Source organism: Heptranchias perlo, chromosome 13 (assembly GCF_035084215.1).
Source record: "Heptranchias perlo isolate sHepPer1 chromosome 13, sHepPer1.hap1, whole genome shotgun sequence".
Classification (NCBI taxonomy): domain Eukaryota; kingdom Metazoa; phylum Chordata; class Chondrichthyes; order Hexanchiformes; family Hexanchidae; genus Heptranchias; species Heptranchias perlo.
This window is the reverse complement of record NC_090337.1, coordinates 60,588,300-60,608,666: the sequence shown is the minus strand read 5'-3', so window position 1 is coordinate 60,608,666 and position 20,367 is coordinate 60,588,300. Positions and strand designations below refer to the sequence as shown.

The 20,367-nt window shown below is 46.4% G+C and overlaps 1 protein-coding gene across 1 annotated transcript in view; it reads right to left on the bottom strand.

Moving 5' to 3' along the window:
- LOC137331157 (lactosylceramide 4-alpha-galactosyltransferase-like) overlaps positions 1 to 19,133 on the bottom strand; it is a 47,577-nt gene extending 28,444 nt beyond the window's left edge. Inside the window, 2 exon segments of the mRNA XM_067994760.1 lie at positions 12,658 to 12,720; positions 18,527 to 19,133. Of these exon segments, the coding sequence (XP_067850861.1) occupies positions 12,658 to 12,720; positions 18,527 to 19,133 (670 nt within the window).
- Between the last annotated feature and the right edge of the window lie 1,234 nt (positions 19,134 to 20,367).

Sequence of the window (20,367 nt, the reverse complement as noted above, 5' to 3'; positions counted from 1 at the left end):
AGCAAATTCTCAAGGTGAAACAAAGGGACACGGCCCATAGAGAGAGTGGGAAAATCCAAGTGAAAGACACCGTCTTATGGTGACTCTACAGTTTCAGTGCAGCTGGAATCTTCGCCATGACCTATCTGGAAAATGGGACAAGGAGAACCCAAAAAAACCCACTAAATTTAGAGTAAATAAAATATAATCCATCTACTTTGTGGTATTTCTTGAGCAAAGAAAGATTCTCTTCACAGACCAGGGCTCCTGCTCTTATATAAATGAACCAAATGCCACATTGCTGTCCATTTAGAGTTAAGATTGTCGCAAAGAAATACAAGCAAAGGCAAAATGGAGCTATCACTCGTCTTGACTGGCATTCCTATAATGGAAGCATGTTGCAAATGACCGTTAAATATATTCCTGTGTTGGGACCAGGAAATGCCATATAGGGAAGGTTCAATTATGTACAAGTGCAATGTTAAGAAAGAAAGAGCTCGCATTTCACATCGCATCATATCACATCCTCCTAAAGAGCTTCACAATCAACAAATTACTTTTTTGAGGTGCAGTGCAGCCACTGTTATTGATGCAAACACATTTTGTACACAGCAAGATCCCACAAACAATAAATGAAAGGAGTGAGCAGTTAATCTGTATTTGCTGGTGGTGGTATGTGTTAAGGGAGAAACATTGAGCAGGATACCAGGAAACTCCCTGCTCTTCGATGAATGGTGCCATGGGATCTTTTACAACCAATAAGGCCTCAGTTTAATGTCTCATTCAATAATGAATACCTCCGACAGTGCTGCATTCCCTCAGTACTGCTCCGAAGTGTCAGCCTGGATTAAATGCTCAAATCTTGGACAGGGTATTAAACCCACGACCTTCTAACTCAGAGGTGAGAATTTTACCAATTGAACCAAGATAAAACTTACGCTGGATTTTCAATGGATTATCATAACATAGGCGCAGGAGTAGGCCATTCAGCCCCGCGAGCCTGGTCTGCCATTCAATTAGATTATGGCTGATCAGTATCTTAACTCCATTCACCTGCCTTCGTTCCAGACCTCTTAGTAACCTTACCCAACAAAAATCTGTCAATCTCAGTTTTGAAATTTTCAATTCTCCAAGTCTCAATAGCTTTTTGCGGGGGAGAGATCCAGATTTGTTTTTTCTTGTCTCTGTTTTTTTCCTGTTGGGGTGAATAGAAATATTCAGACTTAAACCAGATGCTAAGTTATTTTTGATTCAATATTACAGCTTTCAAAACTTGTACAAAGCTGCGTGCAAAATCAAGCCGTCATAACCCACGATAGGTCCTTAATGCAGTTGCGATATGACCTTAATTTACTTTTGTACTTCAACTACCATTCTTACAAGGTTGCATGAGCTCAGAAGATTTTTGAACTAAGACTGAGAGGGGGCAACAGGAAAAGACTCAAGAATATTTTGTGACTTGTGAATTGAACCAAATTGCAGTTCAAAAATCCCAAATGTTTCCAACTGCTAATAAACATTTGTACAATGGATGAGTATCTAATTCGATTCAAAAGCACCTGACTAAATGCTGAGCATAAAGCATTGGGGAGAAATTTCATAGGCTATTTTGCTCCTGTACACTTTGCCTCTGGTTATCCAACTTATAGAATCATAGAATCATAGAAGTTACAACATGGAAACAGGCCCTTTGGCCCAACATGTCCATGTCGCCCAGTTTATACCACCAAGCTCGTCCCAATTTCCTGCACTTGGCCCATATCCCTCTATACCCATCTTACCCATGTAACTGTCCAAATGCTTTTTAAAAGACAAAATTGTACCCGCCTCTACTACTGCCTCTGGCAGCTCGTTCCAGACACTCACCACCCTTTGAGTGAAAAAATTGCCCCTCTGGACCCTTTTGTATCTCTCCCCTCTCACCTTAAATCTATGCCCCCTTGTTATAGACTCCCCTACCTTTGGGAAAAGATTATGACTATCTACCTTATCTATGCCCCTCATTATTTTATAGACTTCTATAAGATCACCCCTTAACCTCCTACTCTCCAGGGAAAAAAGTCCCAGTCTGTCTAACCTCTCCCTATAAGTCAAACCATCAAGTCCCGGTAGCATCCTAGTAAATCTTTTCTGCACTCTTTCTAGTTTAATAACATCCTTTCTATAATAGGGTGACCAGAACTCTACACAGTACTCCAAGTGTGGCCTCACCAATGCCCTGTACAACTTCAACAAGACATCCCAACTCCTGCATTCAATGTTCTGACCAATGAAACCAAGCATGCCGAATGCCTTCTTCACCACCCTATCCACCTGTGACTCCACTTTCAAGGAGCTATGAACCTGTACTCCTCGATCTCTTTGTTCTATAACTCTCCCCAACGCCCTACCATTAACGGAGTAGGTCCTGGCCCGATTCGATCTCCCAAAATGCACCACCTCACATTTATCTAAATTAAACTCCATCTGCCATTCATCGGCCCACTGGCCCAATTTATCAAGATCCCGTTGCAATCCTAGATAACCTTCTTCACTGTCCACAATGCCACCAATCTTGGTGTCATCTGCAAACTTACTAACCATGCCTCCTAAATTCTCATCCAAATCATTAATATAAATAACAAATAACAGCGGACCCAGCACCGATCCCTGAGGCACACCGCTGGACGCAGGCATCCAGTTTGAAAAACAACCCTCTACAACCACCCTCTGTCTTCTGTCGTCAAGCCAATTTTGTATCCAATTGGCTACCTCACCTTGGATCCCATGAGATTTAACCTTATGCAACAACCTACCATGCGGTACCTTGTCAAAGGCTTTGCTGAAGTCCATGTAGACCACGTCCACTGCACAGCCCTCATCTATCTTCTTGGTTACCCCTTCAAAAAACTCAATCAAATTCGTGAGACATGATTTTCCTCTCACAAAACCATGCTGACTGTTCCTAATTAGTCCCTGCCTCTCCAAATGCCTGTAGATCCTGTCCCTCAGAATACCCTCTAACAACTTACCCACTACAGATGTCAGGCTCACCGGTCTGTAGTTCCCAGGCTTTTCCCTGCCGCCCTTCTTAAACAAAGGCACAACATTTGCTACCCTCCAATCTTCAGGCACCTCACCTGTAGCGGTGGATGATTCAAATATCTCTGCTAGGGGACCCGCAATTTCCTCCCTAACCTCCCATAACGTCCTGGGATACATTTCATCAGGTCCCGGAGATTTATCTACCTTGATGCGCGTTAAGACTTCCAGCACCTCCCTCTCTGTAATATGCACACTCCTTAAGACATCACTATTTATTTCCCCAAGTTCCCTAACATCCATGCCTTTCTCAACCGTAAATACCGATGCGAAATATTCATTCAGGATCTCACCCATCTCTTGTGGTTCCGCACATAGATGACCTTGTTGATCCTTAAGAGGCCCTACTCTCTCCCTAGTTACTCTTTTGCCCTTTATGTATTTGTAGAAGCTCTTTGGATTCTCCTTTGCCTTATCTGCCAAAGCAATCTCATGTCCCCTTTTTGCCCTCCTGATTTCTCTCTTAACTCTGCTCCGGCAATCTCGATACTCTTCAAGGGATCCACTTGATCCCAGTTGCCTATGCATGTCATATGCCTCCTTCTTCTTTTTGACAAGGGCCACAATCTCCCGAGTCATCCAAGGTTCCCTACTTCTACCAGCCTTGCCCTTCACTTTATAAGGAATGTGCTTACCCTGAACCCTGGTTGAAAGCCTCCCACTTACCAGACGTCCCTTTGCCTGCCAACAGACTCTCCCAATCAACTTCTGAAAGTTCCAGTCTAATACCATCAAAATTGGCCTTTCCCCAATTTAGAATTTTAACTTTTGGGCCAGACCTATCCTTCTCCATAGCTATCTTAAAACTAATGGAATTATGATCACTGGTCCCAAAGTGATCCCTCACTAACACTTCTGTCACCTGCCCTTCCTTATTTCCCAAGAGGAGGTCAAGTTTTGCCCCCTCTCTAGTCGGGCCATCCACATACTGAATGAGAAATTCCTCCTGAATACACTCAACAAATTTCTCTCCATCCAAGCCCCTAATGCTATGGCTGTCCCAGTCAATGTTGGGAAAGTTAAAGTCCCCTACTATTACCACCCTATTTTTCTTGCAGCTGTCTGTAATCTCCTTACATATTTGCTCCTCAATTTCCCGTTGACTATTTGGGGGTCTGTAGTACAATCCTATCAAAGTGATCTCTCCCTTCTTATTTTTCAGTTCTACCCATATCGACTCAGTGGGCGAACCCTCGGATATATCCCCTCTCACTACTGCCGTGATGTTCTCCCTAATCAAGAACGCAACTCCCCCTCCTCTCTTACCTCCTGCTCTATCTTTCCTATAGCATCTGTACCCTGGAACATTGAGCTGCCAGTCCTGCCCCTCCCTTAGCCATGTTTCAGTAATAGCTATAACATCCCAGTCCCATGTACCCATCCATGCCCTGAGTTCATCTGCCTTGCCCATCAGACTTCTTGCATTGAAATAAATGCAGTTTAATCTAGACTTCCCTTGGTCTTTGCCCTGCTTTCTCAGACCATCTGTCCGGTCATGTTCTGCACACTCTCCCTTACTGCCTTTTGTTTCTGTCACCACTTTATTTCCCACTGACTTCCTGCATCGGTTCCCATCCCCCTGCCATATTAGTTTAAACCCTCCCCAACAGCACTAGCAAACACTCCCCCTAGGACATTGGTTCCAGTCCTGCCCAGATGCAGACCGTCCAATTTGTACTGGTCCCACCTCCCCCAGAACCGGTTCCAATGTCCCAGGAATTTGAATCCCTCCCTCTTGCACCATCTCTCAAGCCACGTATTCATCCTAGCTATCCTGTCATTCCTACTCTGACTAGCCCGTGGCACTGGTAGCAATCCTGAGATTACTACCCTTGAGGTCCTACTCTTTAGTTTAACTCCTAACTCCCTAAATTCAGCTTGTAGGACCTCATCCTGTTTTTTACCTATATCGTTGGTGCCTATATGCACCACGACAACTGGCTGTTCAACCTCCCCCTCCAGAATGTCCTGCAGCCGCTCCGAGACATCCTTGACCCTTGCACCAGGGAGGCAACATACCATCCTGGAGTCTCGGTTGCGTCCGCAGAAACGCCTGTCTATTCCCCTTACAATCGAGTCCCCTATCACTATAGCTCTGCCACTCTTTTTCCTGCCCTCCTGTGCAGCAGAGCCAGCCACGGTGCCATGAACCTGGCCACTGCCACCTTCCCCTGGTGAGCCATCTCCCCCAACAGTATCCAAAACGGTATACCTGTTTTGGAGGGAGATGACCGCACTGAACGTGCTATCCACGACTTTCTCAGCATCGCGGAATCTCCAAAGTGAGTCCATCCGCAGCTCCAGAGCCGTCAAGCGGTCAAACAGTAGCTGCAGCTGGACACACTTCCCGCAGGTGAAGGAATCAGGGATACAGGAAGGATCCCTGAATTCCCACATCCCACAAGAGGAACATGACACGGCTGTGGGATCTCCTGCCTTGACTTAACCCTTAAGTTAGCTTAACAACAACGACAATGTCAAGAGAAAAAAAAAGGAAAGAAAAACTACTTACCACTCCCTTTAAGGAGTTTATTCCTTAAATTATTCTTAATTTAGAGAATGTTAACTACACTAGGGACCTTGATTCACTAAAAAATAAACGCTACTTCCTATAAGACCTGCAGACCTTCCCTTTCTTTTTACTTTAGTTACTGTGGATAAGTAGAAATACTCACCTGAACCTACTCACCAATCAGGTGCCTCCCCTGTGTCGCGTCCCGATCTGATTCCTGACGTCACTTCGAACTCGGTCGCAGCTCCGCTCGGCTCCTCTCAGCTGTTCTCAGCGCTCTGAAATTCCGCCTTTTATCGGACGCTCCCTCCGCTCCGCTTGGCTCCTCTCAGCTGTTCTCAGCGCTCTGAAATCCCGCCTTTTATCGGACGCTCCCTCCGCTCCGCTTGGCTCCTCTCAGCTGTTCTCAGCGCTCTGAAATCGTGCCTTTTATCGGACGCTCCCTCCGCTCGGCTCGGCTCCTCTCAGCTGTTCTCAGCGCTCTGAAATCCCACCTTTTACCGGACGCTCCCTCCGCTCGGCTCCTCTCAGCTTCTCTCAAGAAATCCAAAGAATTGGTTGTAGTCTGTGATGGAGCAAATTGTACATCGTCTGTGGGAAGAACGGGCTGGATGGGCTGGAGTGATGACCTTCTCTCATTGCATGCTCTCATATAAAATCCAGTCTGTAAGTTGAACCTGTGGACAGGCACTTACAACCTGCAAACCGAGGGATACAACTCAATTACTATTGTAAAGAATCCTTTACTGCTCAATTGACAGGTAAAAAATCTATTGACCTTGTTTTACTCAAACTTATTCATGATCTATTCACATTTATTCACATATTTTCTACTTATTCACACATAGAAAGCTCAGACGGGAAGTGAAAAAGTAAAGGAGAGTGGCAAAGTGAAATACGAGACAAGACTGGCAACTAACGTAAAAGGGACACCAAAAGTCTTCTACAGGAATATAAATAATAAACAGGTAGTAAGAGGAGGAGTAGGGCCAATTAAGGACCAAAATGGAGACCGACCCATGGAAGCAGAGGTACTGAATGATTACTTTGCCTCCATCTTTATCAAGGAAGAAGATGCTGCCAAAGTCACAGTAAAAGTGGAGGTAGTTGAGATACTGGATGGCCTAAAAATTAATAAAGAGGAATAACTAGAAAGGCTAACTGTAGTTAAAGTCGATATATCACTGGGTCCTGATGGGATGCATCCTCAGTTGCTGGGGAAAGTAATGGTGGAAATTGTGCAGGTACTGGCCATAATCTTCCAATCATGCTGAGCTATGGGGGCGTTGACAGAGACTGGAGAATTGCAAATTTTACACACTTGTTCAAAAAAAGGGTGTAAGGATAAACCGAACTACAGACCAGACAGTTTAATCTCGGTGGTCGAGAAGTTTTGGAAACAATAATCCAGGACAAAATTAGCAGTCACTTGGACAAGTGTGGATTAATTAAGGAAAGCCAGCAAGGATTTGTTAAAGGCAAATTGTGTTTCCTATTTATATGCCTGTGGAAGACATTTGGATTCACTTTTATGTCAGCTCTATGCTCCCCTTATTTCCCTTTTCACTTCCCTTCTAAACTAGATTATCTAATTAGTTATTAATCTAAAAATATCAAGTGAATAAAAGCTTTAACTAATTAAATATATAAAACAAGGTTAGATAGGGCAGATGATGTTTTGTAACTGCAGCATGTGGGAGTTGGTGGAGACCAGTGAGATCCTGAGCAGTAAGTGTCTGCAACTCGAGCAACTTCAGCTCAGATTTGTTGTGCTGGACTCAGAGCTGCAGACATTGCGATGCATGAGGGAGGGGGAGAGTTACCCGGACACTTTGATCCAGGAGGCAGTCACACCCCTCAGGTTAGGTAGTAGTTTAGATTTGGTCAGCGGTCAGGGTCAGGAGGATGTGACTGTGAGTCAGGCAGGTATAGGGACCCAGGATGCAGTGATGGAGGAGTCTCAGCCTTTGCCCTTGTCCAACAGATACGAGGTACTTGCTGCCTGTGTTGATGAGAACAAAGACTGCAGGCAGGATGGGCAATTTGACAACGGCACCATGGTACAGGAGGCCATTCAAATGGGGGGAGTGAAAAGGAATGTGTTGGTGGTCGGGGATAGTATAGTCAGGGGGATGGAAACTGTTCTCTGCAGACGTGACCGGGAGTCCCATAGGCTGTGTTGCCTGCCCGGTGCCAGGATTAAGGATATCACGTCGCAGCTGGAGAAGAACTTGGAGCATGAGATGGGGAGGATCCAGATGTGGTGGTCCACGTAGGAACCAACAACATTGGTAGAACTAGGAATGAGGTTCTGCTGAGGGTGTTTGAGGAGCTCGGGTCCAAAATAATAAGCAGAACCTCAAGGGTAATAATCTCTGGAATACGGCCTGAGCCACGCCCAAATTGGCATAGAGACAAACACATTAGAGAGATAAATGCATGGCTCAAAGAGTGGTGTTGGAGTCAGGGGTTTTGATTCGTGGGGCACTGGCACCAGTACTGGGAAAAGAGGGAGCTGTTCCGTTGGGATGGGCTCCTCTTAAACCGAGCTGGGACCACTGTCCAGGCGAATCGAATAACTGGGGCGGTTGATAGGGCTTTAAACCAAAAAGGCAGGGGGAGGGTTCAGGCAGGGGGAGGGTAAATTTATAAATCGAAAGAGTAAAGTTAAGGCCAGAGAGCAGTGTAGTGATTTGGGTAAAGATAACGAGAGTGTGCCAGGAAGGAACAGATAGTTTAATGGGAAAAGTGCATCTGTGAAAAGGGTCAAATCAGGGAAAAATAGTAAAAAGCTAAAATTAAAGGCGCTTTATCTGAATGCACAAAGCATTCGCAACAAGATAGATGAATTAATGACACAAATATAGATAAATGGGTTTGATCTAATAGTAATTACTGAGACGTGGTTGCAAGGTGACCAAGATTGGGGACTAAATATTCCAGGTAAATTGACTTTTGGAAAAGACAGAAAAATGGAAAAGGAGCTGGGTGGGGGGAGGGGTAACCCTGACAATAAAGGATGACATAAAGAGAGTTACGAGAAAGGATCTCGGCTCGGAGGATCAGTAAGTAAAATCAGTACCGGTGGAGATAAGAAATAACAAGGGGCAGAAAACACTGGTGGGAGTAGTTTCTCGGCCCCCTGACAGTAGTTATACTGTTGGACAGAGTATTATTCAAGATATAAGAGGAGCTTGTGACAAAGGTAATGCAATAATCGTGGGGGATTTTAATCTTCATACAGACTGCGCAAATCAAATTGGCAAAAGTAGTTTGGAGGACGAGTTCATGGAATGCATTCGAGACAGTTTCCTGGAACAATACATTGTGAAACCAACCAGGGAACAAGCTGTTTCAGATCTAGTCTTGTGTAATGTGACAGGATTAATTAGTAATCCTATAGTAAAGGATCCTCTGCGGTATAGTGATCATAATATGATAGAATTTCATGTTGATTTTGAGAGTGATGTCGTTAAGTCAGAAACTAGGGTCTTAAATTTAAATGAAGCCAAATTACACTGGTATGAGGGGCGAGTTGGCAAAGGTAGATTGGGAAATTCAAATAATAGATATGGCTCTAAATAGGGAATAGCGAACATTTAAAGAAATATTTCATAACTCGCAACAAATATACATTCCATTGAGGAATACAAACTCCACAGGAAAAGTGATCCCTCCGTGGCTAAATAAAGAAGTTAAGGATAATATTAGATTAAAAGAAGAGGCTTATAATGTTGCCAAGAAGAGTCGGAAGCCTGAGGATTGGGAGAGTTTTGGAAACCAGCAAAGAATGACCAAAAAATTGATGAAGAGGGAGAAAATAGAATATGAGAGGAAACAAACAAGAAATGTAAAAACAGATTGTAAGACCTTCTACAAGTATGTAAAAAGGAAGAGAGCAGCAAAACTAAACATGGGTCCCTTAGATGCTGAGACAGGAGAAAATATAATGGGGAATAAGGAAATGGCAGAGACTTTAAGCAAATATTTTGGCCCCGATATTAGTGGGAAGGCAGGTTTGCAGCGGCGGGGGAAGGCAGTGATTGGGTGCGTGGGTAACCCGCCCAATAAACACGCCCGTTTTCCACGCGATCGCAAGCCAGGTGGAGCCAGTTAACGTGGCTTCCGGGTTTGCCGTCCGAAAGCTGCGCAGCGGGCGGACTGCGCACTCGCATCACAGGCTGTCAACTGGAGGAGCTCTATTTAAAGGGGCAGTCCTCCAATGGCTGCTCCTGGAGCACACACCCACACACCACAATGGAGCAGCCCAGGGGAAAGGCTGCTCCAAGATTCAGCAAGTGCTACTGGATGGGGTGAGGAGGAGGAGGGATGTGTTCTACCCGGCAACAGGAGGAAGTGGCCTGCCTCTGCCACCGAGAAGGCCTGGCTCGAGGTGGCAGAGGAGGTCACCAGCGGCAGCAACATCTCCCGCATCTGGGTCCAGTGCAGGAAGTGCTTCAATGACCTAACTAGGTCAGCCAAAGTGAGTACACTTACTCATTCTCCTACATTCCATCTTCCACATCACCGTCCCTACCCCCCATCTCATTCTGCACTGCCAACACTACTCTTCACATCACTCCCCACACCCACTTAAGGCTCATCCTCAACTTACCTGCAGTTCCTCAGCACTTCCTCACTTCCCCATTAGTCACTGCACCTCTACCACTCAAACCAATCCTCATACAATGTCATGGCTCTGTCTCTTCCTAGTCCTCTGATGCATCTCTTTCACCATCAGCCACACCCAAACCAAAGCATTCATCAGTTGGCCACGTCACCATCACTCACTCACGCGTCTGTACTTTCTCTCCTTATAGGAGACGAGAGCCCAGAATGCACGGAAGTGGGCGAGGATAGGAGGGGGGGTGCAATAAATCATCGTCCTTGCAGACGCAAAGTAGGAGGTGCTGGAACTCAGTAGAACCCTCGCGTGCCCGTCCGTCAAGGACGCGAGACTGGCACCCGACAAATGGCGTGTGACGGAACTTTAACATTCAGCACACACAATATGAATTGATGTTAACACGCCTTGCCATCTTCAGCACCTCAGTATGCTCATCGCAACATGACACATCTGTGATTACACTTAATATTGCCTTCTGTTCTCTGAGAGGGTTTTTAGCGACCGCTGTGACGGCAGAGGGCAATTCCTCCGAGGACCTGCCGGCCTCTGAGGGTGCATCGTCACATCTGATGAGCCATCCACCAACGCAGATACACACACTTCGGTGGGTCCTAGTTTATATTATCTTTGCTTTTTGTTAAACTCATATTAAATATTATTATTGTCATCATTACTGCCACGTCTTGGCAATTCATGACTGGCTTCTATAATAGGGCCCTTTCATGAGGTTCACCATAAGCAGCAACACTTGATGCCACCCATTGGGTCACTCTGCAGTGGGTATATGTGTGTTTGCAGGACTGTTTTGTCCAGGAAGGGGTGGGGGCTGCTGGTGTGGGCACTGCTCTATGCGGTGGTGTGAGGACTGGACTCTTCACACTGTCTGATGTTCAGAGAAACATTCACATATCAGTGACTCCCTGGCCTCACGAGCAGCCAGGTGAGCCATTGCTCTGCCCATGGGTTGCTGCTCCTCCTCCTCCGCCTCCTCTGCCTTCTCCTCCTCAACGTGGGTGGAAGATGTGGATGGGGCCTCCTCAAGCAGCGCCCCTATCTGTTGTTCCATATTGTGCAGGGCACAACACACGACTATAATGCGTCCCACTCTGTCTGGTGCGTATTGAAGTGCTTCCCCAGATCAAGGAACCTAAATTGCATCTTGAGCAGCCCTATAGCCCGCTCGATTGTACACCTGGTGGCAATGTGGCTGTCGTTATAACAACGCTGTTGCTCGGTAGTGGGGTTCCTCAGAGGTGTCATGAGCCACGTGTCCCCGAGGAGGCAGCCCTTGCGGGTGCTCGGTGCGTGGAAGAGGGACGGGATGTTGGATTCTCGGAGGATGAAGGAATCGGAGCAGCTGCCAGGGAATCTGGGGCACATGTCAAGGAATCTTTTCCGGTGGTCACAAACGAGCTGAGTGTTGATGGAGTGATAGCCCTTCCTGTTGAAGAACAGTCCTGGCTCATGTGGAGGTGCTTGTATTGCTATATGCGTGCTGTCCATTGCACCCTGCACCCTTGGGAAGCCAGCCACAGAGTGGAATCCCACTGCCCTCTCCGTCTGGCTGCGGTTGTCCATGGGGAAGTTGATGTAATGCGAGACCCTGTGAAAAAAGCCGTCGGTGACCAGCCTTATGCACTTGTGCGCAGATGACTGAGAGACCACGGCAATGTCCCCGTTGGCACCCTGGAATGATCGGGAGGCGAAGAAGTTGAGGGCAGTGGTGACTTTGACAGCGACAGGTAAGGGATGCTGCTCGACTCAGCCGAGAGCATCTCAGCATGAAGGAGGCTGCAGATGTCTGCGACTACCTGGTGACTGACTCTGAGCCTCCATATGCACTGCTCCTCAGAGAGATCCAGGAAACTGAGCCTCGATCTGTAGACCCTGTGGCGAGGGCAGTGCCTCCTGCTACGTTGTTCTCTCTGTTGTTGCCCTCTCTGATCTTGTGCAGGTGCCTGTGGTGCAGCACTGTGTTGTGGAGCTCCACGTGGTGGAGGTGGATGCCGTGCCTGGCAAGACTGGTGATGTTGCTCATTTTCAGATGTGGTGGTGAATGCAGCCATGGTGTCCCCATCCTGACAATGTGAATTTGAGGGTCATTAAATATGTTTGAACAACAGAATTTTGAGTGGAAAGTAAGAATTTTCAGTGCAAACACAAAGATCTTGCAGCCAAAACTTTGTCTGCAAGAGCTGAGTGCCCTGCTGCAATAAGTGACCTTTTCTCCCCATCTTTCAATTAAGGATTTGAATCTCCCACTGGCTGCTGGCTGAAACACGTCTGTTGCAACATGGAGTGTATCCCACAGCACGGGAAACACGCTGAGGATGCTTCAAAATCGTCCCCCTGCCAAAATGTGGAGAAAATTATGTACCTCAAGTACTTAAAGTACCTGAACAACTGTGTAAAGTATCATCCCACTGGCTTTAATTGCATTCGGAAGGTGCGCTCGCACCTGGACATGTCAATGGGGAGCCCGGAATCGGCGGCTTGGAGCCAGGCTCCAAATCCGAACTGTCTTCACAGCAGAAGACACAAAAAACAAACCAGAAATAGTGGGGAACCAAGGGTCTAATGAGAGTGAGGAACTTAAAATAATTAATATTAGTAAAGAAGCAGTCGTGGAGAAATTAATGGGACTAAAAACCGACAAATCCCCTGGACCTGACGGCCGACATCCAAAGGTTCTAAAAGAAGTGGCTACAGAGATAGTGGATGCATCAGTTGTGATCTTCCAAAATTCCCTGGATTCGAGAATGGTCCCAGTGGATTGAAAGGTAGCAAATGTAACACTGCTATTCAAGAAAGGAGGGAGAGAAAATGCTGGAATCCATTGTTAAGGATGTGATAACGGGTCACTGAGAAAATCATAATATGATTAGGCAGAGTCAGCATGGTTTTATGAAAGGGAAATCATGTTTGACAAATCTATTAGAGTTTATTGAGGGTGTAACTTGCAGGGTAGATAAAGATATCCAGTGGATGTAGTATATTTGGATTTTCAAAAAGCATTTGATAAGGTGCCGCATAAAAGGTTGTTACACAAGATAAGGGCTCATGGGGTTGGGGGTAATGTATTAGCATGGATAGAGAATTAGTCAACTGACCGAAAACAGAGAGTAGGAATAAACGGGTCATTTTCAGGTTGGCAAACTGTAACTAGTGGGGTGCCACAAGGATCAGCACTTGGGCCTCAGCTATTTACAATCTCTATTGATGACTTAGATGAAGGAACCGAGTGTCATGTATCCAAGTTTGCTGACAATACAAAGCTAGGTAGGAAAGTAAGCTGTGAGGAGGACATAAACAGTCTGCAAAGGGATATAGACAGGTCAAGTGAGTGGGCAAGAAGGCATTTAGAGTATAATGTGGGGAAATGTGAGGTTATTCACTTTGATCGTAAGAATAGAAAAACAGAATGTTTTTTAAATGGTGAGAAACTATTAAATGTTGGTGTTCAGGGGGATTTGGATGTCCTTGTACACAAAACACTGAAAGTTAACATGCAGGTTCAGCAAGCATTAGGAAGATAAATTGTATGTTGATCTTAATTGCAAGGGGGTTGGAATACAAGAGTAAGGAAGACTTGCTGCAACTGTACAGGGCTTTGGTGAGATCACACCTGGAGTACTGTGTACAGAGAAACATAGAAACATAGGAAACAGGAGCAAGAGTAGGCCTTTCAACCCTTCGGGCCTTCTCTGCCATTCAAAATGATCATGGCTGATCGTCAAACTCAGTACCCTGTTCCTGCTTTTTCCCCATATCCCTTGATCCCTTTAGCATTAAGAAATATATCTATCTCCTTCTTGAATACATCAAATGACTTGGCCTCCACTGCCTTCTGTGGCAGAGAATTCCACAGGTTCACCATCCTCTGAGTGAAGAAATTTCTCCTCATCTTGGTTCTAAACGGCATACCCCGTATCCTGAGACTGTGACCCTTGGTTCTGGACTCCCCAGCCACCGGGAACATCTCGTCAGACAGCATCTGGTCTGTCTAGTCCTGTTAGAAGTTTGGATGTTTCAATGAGATCACCTCTCATTCTCCTAAACTCAAGTGAATATAGGCCTAGTCGACCCAATCTCTCCTCATACGTCAGTCCTGCCATCCCAGGAATCAGTCTGGTAAACCTTTGTTGCACTCCCTCCATGGCAAGGACATCCTTCCTCAGATAAGGAGACCAAAACTGCACACAATACCCCAGATGTGGTCTCACCAAGGCCCTGTATAACTGCAGTAAGACATCCCTGCTCCTGTACTCAAATCCTCTTGCAATGAAGGCCAACATACCATTCGCCTTCCTAACTGCTTGCTGCACCTGAATGTTCACTTTCCCTAGCACTATTTTTTTACTAATACTGGTTTCCTTCAGTTCCTCCATCTCACTAGACCCTCGGTTCCCTAACATTTCTGGGAGGTTATTTGTGTCCTCCTTTGTGAAGACAGAACCAAAGTATGTGTTTAATTGTTCTGCCATTTCTTTGTTCCCCATTATAATTTCCCCCATTTCTGAATGTAAGGGACTTACATTTGTCTTCACTAATCTTTTTCTCTTGACATATTTATAGAAGCTTTTACAGTTAGTTTTTATGTTCCCTGCTAGTTTACTCTCATACTCTATTTTTTCCCTCTTAATCAATCTTTTTGTCCTCCTTTGCTGAATTCTGAACTGTTTCCAATCCTCAGGCTTGCCGCTTTTTCTGGCAATTTTATATGTCTCCTCTTTGGATTTAATACTATCCCTAGTTTCTTTTGTAAGCCACGTTTGAGCCACGGTTCCTGTTTTGTTTTTGTTCCAGACAGGAATGAATAATTGTTGTAATTCCTGCACACATTCTTTAAATATTAGCCATTGCCTATCCACCGTCATCCCTTTTAGTAGAGTTCCCCAATCTATCATAGCCAACTCACTTTCGTAATTTCCTTTATTTGGATTCAGGACCCTAGTTTTGGATTCAACTACTTCACTCTCCATCTTAATGAGGAATTCTATCATGTTATGGTCGCTCTTCCCTAACGGACCCCACACAACAAGATTGTTAATTAATCCTTTTGCATTGCACAATGCCCAATCGAAGATCGCCTGTTCTCTAGTTGGTTCCTCAATGTATTGGTCTAGAAAACCATCACGTACACACTCCAGGAATTCCTCCCCCACAGTATTATTGCTAATTTGGTTTGACCAATCTATATGCAGATTAAAGTCACCCATGATTATAGTTGTACCCTTCTTGCATGGGTCTCTAATTTCCTGTTTAATGCCCTCCCCTACATCTCCACTACTGTTTGGGGGCCTGTGGACAACCCCACCAAAGTTTTCTGCCCCTTGGTGTTTCTTAGCTCCACCCGTACAGATTCCACATCTTGATTTTCCGAGCCAATATCCTTCCTCACTATTGCATTGATTTCCTTCTTCATTAACAATGCAACCCACCTCCTTTCCCTTATTGCTTGTCCTTCCTAAATATTGAATACCCCTGGATGTTCAGTTCCCATCCTTGGTCACCCTGCAGCCATGTCGTTCAGTTCCCATCCTTGGTCACCCTGCAGCCATGTCTCCGTAATCGCAACGAGATCATCACTGTTAATGTCTATCTGTGCACTCTGGCCCTGTTTTTTTATTGCTCTTGTTTTCTCTGCCTTCCACTTTTGCTTCTTCCCTTTCTGTCTTTTGTTTCCATCCTTGTTTTCCCCTCCCCTGACTCCCCGCTCAGTTTCCCATCCCCCTGTCATTCTAGTTTAAAACTTCCCCAACAGCACTAGCAAACACCCCCGCGAGGATATCGGTCCCGGTTCTGCTCTGTGTAAGATTCTCAAAATTCACAGATCCCCCAAAACCCGGAGAAAAACCCTAAAAAACCCTGAGTATGTGAAAACTTTGGCCATTGACTATAATCCTAAAATGGAAGGATAGTTGAGCGGTCACCAGACAAAATCAACAACACACACACCGTGGAACTTCGGAGAATTAATGCTTCAGACATGACTCTGTTTTAATGCAAAACCGACAGCAGGTGGTCGACACTCAGCACGAATTCAAAAGGCAGTCAGCCATTGAAAGAGGCAACTGCTCCAGACATCGTGGGGCCATGTTTTTGTTTTAATGCAAAACCTATCAACACCTCGGACGTTGGATACCAGGAGATCTGTAAATCAGAATTAACAATGACCCATCGGGAGAAGCAATGGCAACATGATGATGTGGAGATGCCGGTGATGGACTGGGGTTGACAATTGTAAACAATTTTACAACACCAAGTTATAGTCCAACAACATTCACCTGAGGAAGGAGGAAGCCTCCGAAAGCTTGTGAATTTCAAATAAAATTGTTGGACTGTAACTTGGTGTTGTAAAATTGTTTACAAACATGATGAGGGACCATCAAAAAGCCATCAAAGATTCTCAAGGACTTTGTAAGAACTGTTTAAACAGACATGAAGTGTTTTTTTTAAAGTGTCGAAGACCAATTGTAAGGGAGACATCCACAAGTGGAAACTTGAAACCTCTCTCTCTCTCTCTCTCTCGCTCTCTCTCTCTCTCTCTCGCTCTCTCTTCTCTCTCTCGCTCTCTCTCTCGCTCTCTCTCTCTCTCGCTCTCTCTCTCTCTCTCTCGCTCTCTCTCTCTCTCTCTCTCTGGCTTGCTGGCTCTGGTGGGCTGCTTGTCTTGGTTCTGCCTGTGTCTGGAAAGAAGAGCAGTTTCCAGCAAACAACAAGGTGAAGGGAAGGCAGTTCGACAGGGAAGATCAGCAGCTCTAGAAGCAGGCCGACACACAAGAAGAAACCAGAGCAACAGCCCCAATGACCATCGGGCACCTCGCGGCAACAAGAGCCTTACGAAACAACCAACCGAATATTACCACCAACCAACCGGGTAATATTGGGCCACTGCGACCAAAGAAAAACAACTCGGGAGAAAACCAAAGATCCGCAAAGTTTCCACTCTACAATCTAAAACAAGGATGGAAACAAAAGACAGAAAGGGAAGAAGCAAAAGTGGAAGGCAGAGAAAACAAGAGCAATAAAAAAACAGGGCCATAGTGCAGTCCTCTGGTCTATTCTCCTGTTCCTATACTCACCAGCATGTGGCCCTGGTAGTAATTCTGACATCACTAACTTTGAGGTCCTGCTTTTTAATTTATCTCCTAACTCCTTTACTTCACCTTGCAGGACCTCATCCCTTTTTTTAACCGATGTCGTCGTACCGATATGGACCACGACTACTGGGTGTTCACCCTCTCCTTCCAGAATGCCCTGCAGCTGTTCCGTGACATCCTTGACCCTAGCACCAGGGAGGCAACATACCATCCTGGAGTCACGTTTGCGTCTGCAGAAACGCCTATCTGTTTCCCCTACAATTGAATCCTCCATCAATATAGCCCTGCCACTCTTATTCCTCCCCTCCTGTGCAGCAGAGCCACCCGTGGTGCCACGAACTTGGCTCTTGCTGCTTTCCCCTGATAAGCCATCTCCCTCAACAGTATCCAGAGAAGTATATCTGTTTGAGAGGAAGATAGCCCCAGGGTAATCCTACTCTCCCTGCCTTGTCCTTTTACTCTGCCTGGCGGTCACCCATTTCGTTTCTGCCTGCGTTATCTTTACCTGTGGTGTGACCACCTCACTGAACGTGCTATCCACGATAATCTCAGCATTGCAGATGCTCCATAATGAATCCACCCGCTGCTCCAGCTCCGAAATGCGGTTAGCCAGTAGCTGCAGCGGGACACACTTCCTGCACACATGGTCGCCCGGGACACCTGCAGTGTCCATGACTTCCCACATTGTGCAGCAGGAGCATATCACGGGTGCCAGCTCTGCTTCCATGAATTGCCTTAGATTTAAACTGCGTTCACCTCTCGGACTTTCTTCCCGCTCTCAGGACTCTCCTTTTACACTGCGCTCACCTCTCGGAACTCTCCTTTTAAATTGCGCTCACCTCTCGGACTCTCCTCCCGCTCTTGGACTCTCCTTTTAAATTGCGCTCACCTCTCGGACTCTCCTCCCGCTCTCGGACTCTCATCCCGCTCTCGGACTCTCTCTTTACACTGCGCTCGCCTCTCGGACTCTCCGCCCTCTCTCGGACTCTCATCCCGCTCTCGGACTCTCCTTTTACACTGCGCTCACCACTCGGACTCTCCGCCCGCTCTCGGACCCTCCTTTTACAAAATGCTCACATCTCGGACTCTCCTCCTGCTCTCGGATTCTCCTTTCACACTGCGCTCACCTCTCGGACTCTCCTCCCACTCTCGGACACTCCTTTTACACTGCACTCACCTCTTGGACTCTCCTCCCGCTTTCGGACTATCCTTTTACACTGCACTCACCTCTCGGACTCTCCTCCCGCTCTCGGACTCTTCTTTTTACAGGAGGTGCCTGGATTGCCACGTGTGTGCAGCTGATGTCACCCTGTACCTGTGGGAAGCCTTCAAGATACGCAAATCCCAATGCCCGTTCATTCTGGCTATTGTCATCACAGGGGGAGTTTATGTTACTCCCAGCCCTGGCAAGCAATTCATCAGCCGCCTGCCTTATGCATTTACATACAGCCGACTGCGAGACCCTTGCTATGTCTCCACTCGCGGCCCGGAAGGGACCGGAGGAAAAGAAATTGAGGGCGGTGGTGACTTTCACAACCACCGGTAATGCGTGGCCACCAGGTCCAGCAGGCATCAAGTCATCTTCTAGGAGGCTACAGATGTCTGTGACCACCTGACATGACAATCTCAGCCTTAGGAAGTACTGTTCCTCTGACAGGTCAAGATTGCTCAGCCTCTGTCTGTAGTCCCTGTTAGGTGGGTAGTGCCTCCTGCGAGCTCGAGCCCTGTGTTGCTCCCTTCTCTGCTGGCCACCTGCAGCTCCCTCCACAGCATGACCTTGCTGCTGTTGATCCTCATTCTCCTCCTCTTCCGAAGTCCAATTAAAAGCTGCCATGGTGCCCACCCATCATGAGCTTCTCTATCTGAACTGCTCAAAACTCGCCAAATGATTCTCTCAAATCAGGTTCTCTCAACAAACCATGTCCCAGAGGGAACGGAGAAAGCAGCTGTGAGCACTGAACCTTTATTAAGAACTGGCCTCCTGACCTTTAACCACCCGATAAAGTGCCGTGCAATCTCAACCCCGTTTCACTGTCGGGAAACCCGTGCAGCAGCCGTTAATTCCAAATCGGGCTCCCAATAGCATTAAAGGAGCCTGATTTACCAATGTTAATGAACATCCCGCCTCTCCACAGTGAGATACTTGAACATTACGATTTCCGCCATCATAAAAATGACAGTGGGCGCGTCCATATGTACACTGACAACACCTAGCTCTATCTCTTCACCACCTCCCTCAACCCCTCCACTGCCTGTGTGCTGTCAGACTGTTTGTCTGACATCCAGTCTTGGATGAGCCACAATTTCCTCCAGTCAAACGTTGGGAAGAGAAAAGCATCATCATTGGTCCATGCCACAAACTACATATTCTTGCCATCCATTCCACCCCCCTCCACGGCCACTGTCTCAAATTAAATCAAACTGTTCCGCACCGTCTGATTCAGCACCAAGCTCCATCCATCTCCATCTCAAAGACTTCCTACTTCTCCCATCTCCGCCCCTGACTTAGCCCATCTGTTGCTCAAACTCTCATCCATGCCTTTGTCATCTCCCAGACGTGGCTAATGCAATACTCTATTGGTCAACCTCCCACACCCTCTCTAAACCTCAGCTCATCCATAGCTCAGATGCCCGTATCCTATTCCACACCAAGTCCTAAATTTTCCCCAGCAGAGGAAGAGGTATTAGAGATAAGAGGCAGCTGAAGCTCCCTCAGCGTTGGTGATGGCAAGGCTGGTGTTCCAGTGGAGAAGGGTGACAACATTAATCTTTCAGACCCGCATCTTCCACAAAGCAATTTCACCTTCTGTGAATCTCAGAACGTTGGCAACTCTGATGAATTGTTGATCAATATTCTCAATGTACCATCACTTAAGAACATAAGAACATAAGAAATAGGAGCAGGAGTAGGCCATATGGCCCCTCAAGCATGCTCTACCATTCAATAAGGTCATGGCTGATCTTCAAACTCAACTCCACTTTCCTGCCCTATCCCCATATCCCTTGATTCCCTTCGTGCTCAACAATCTACCAATCTCAGTCTTGAATATACTCAAGAACTGAGCATC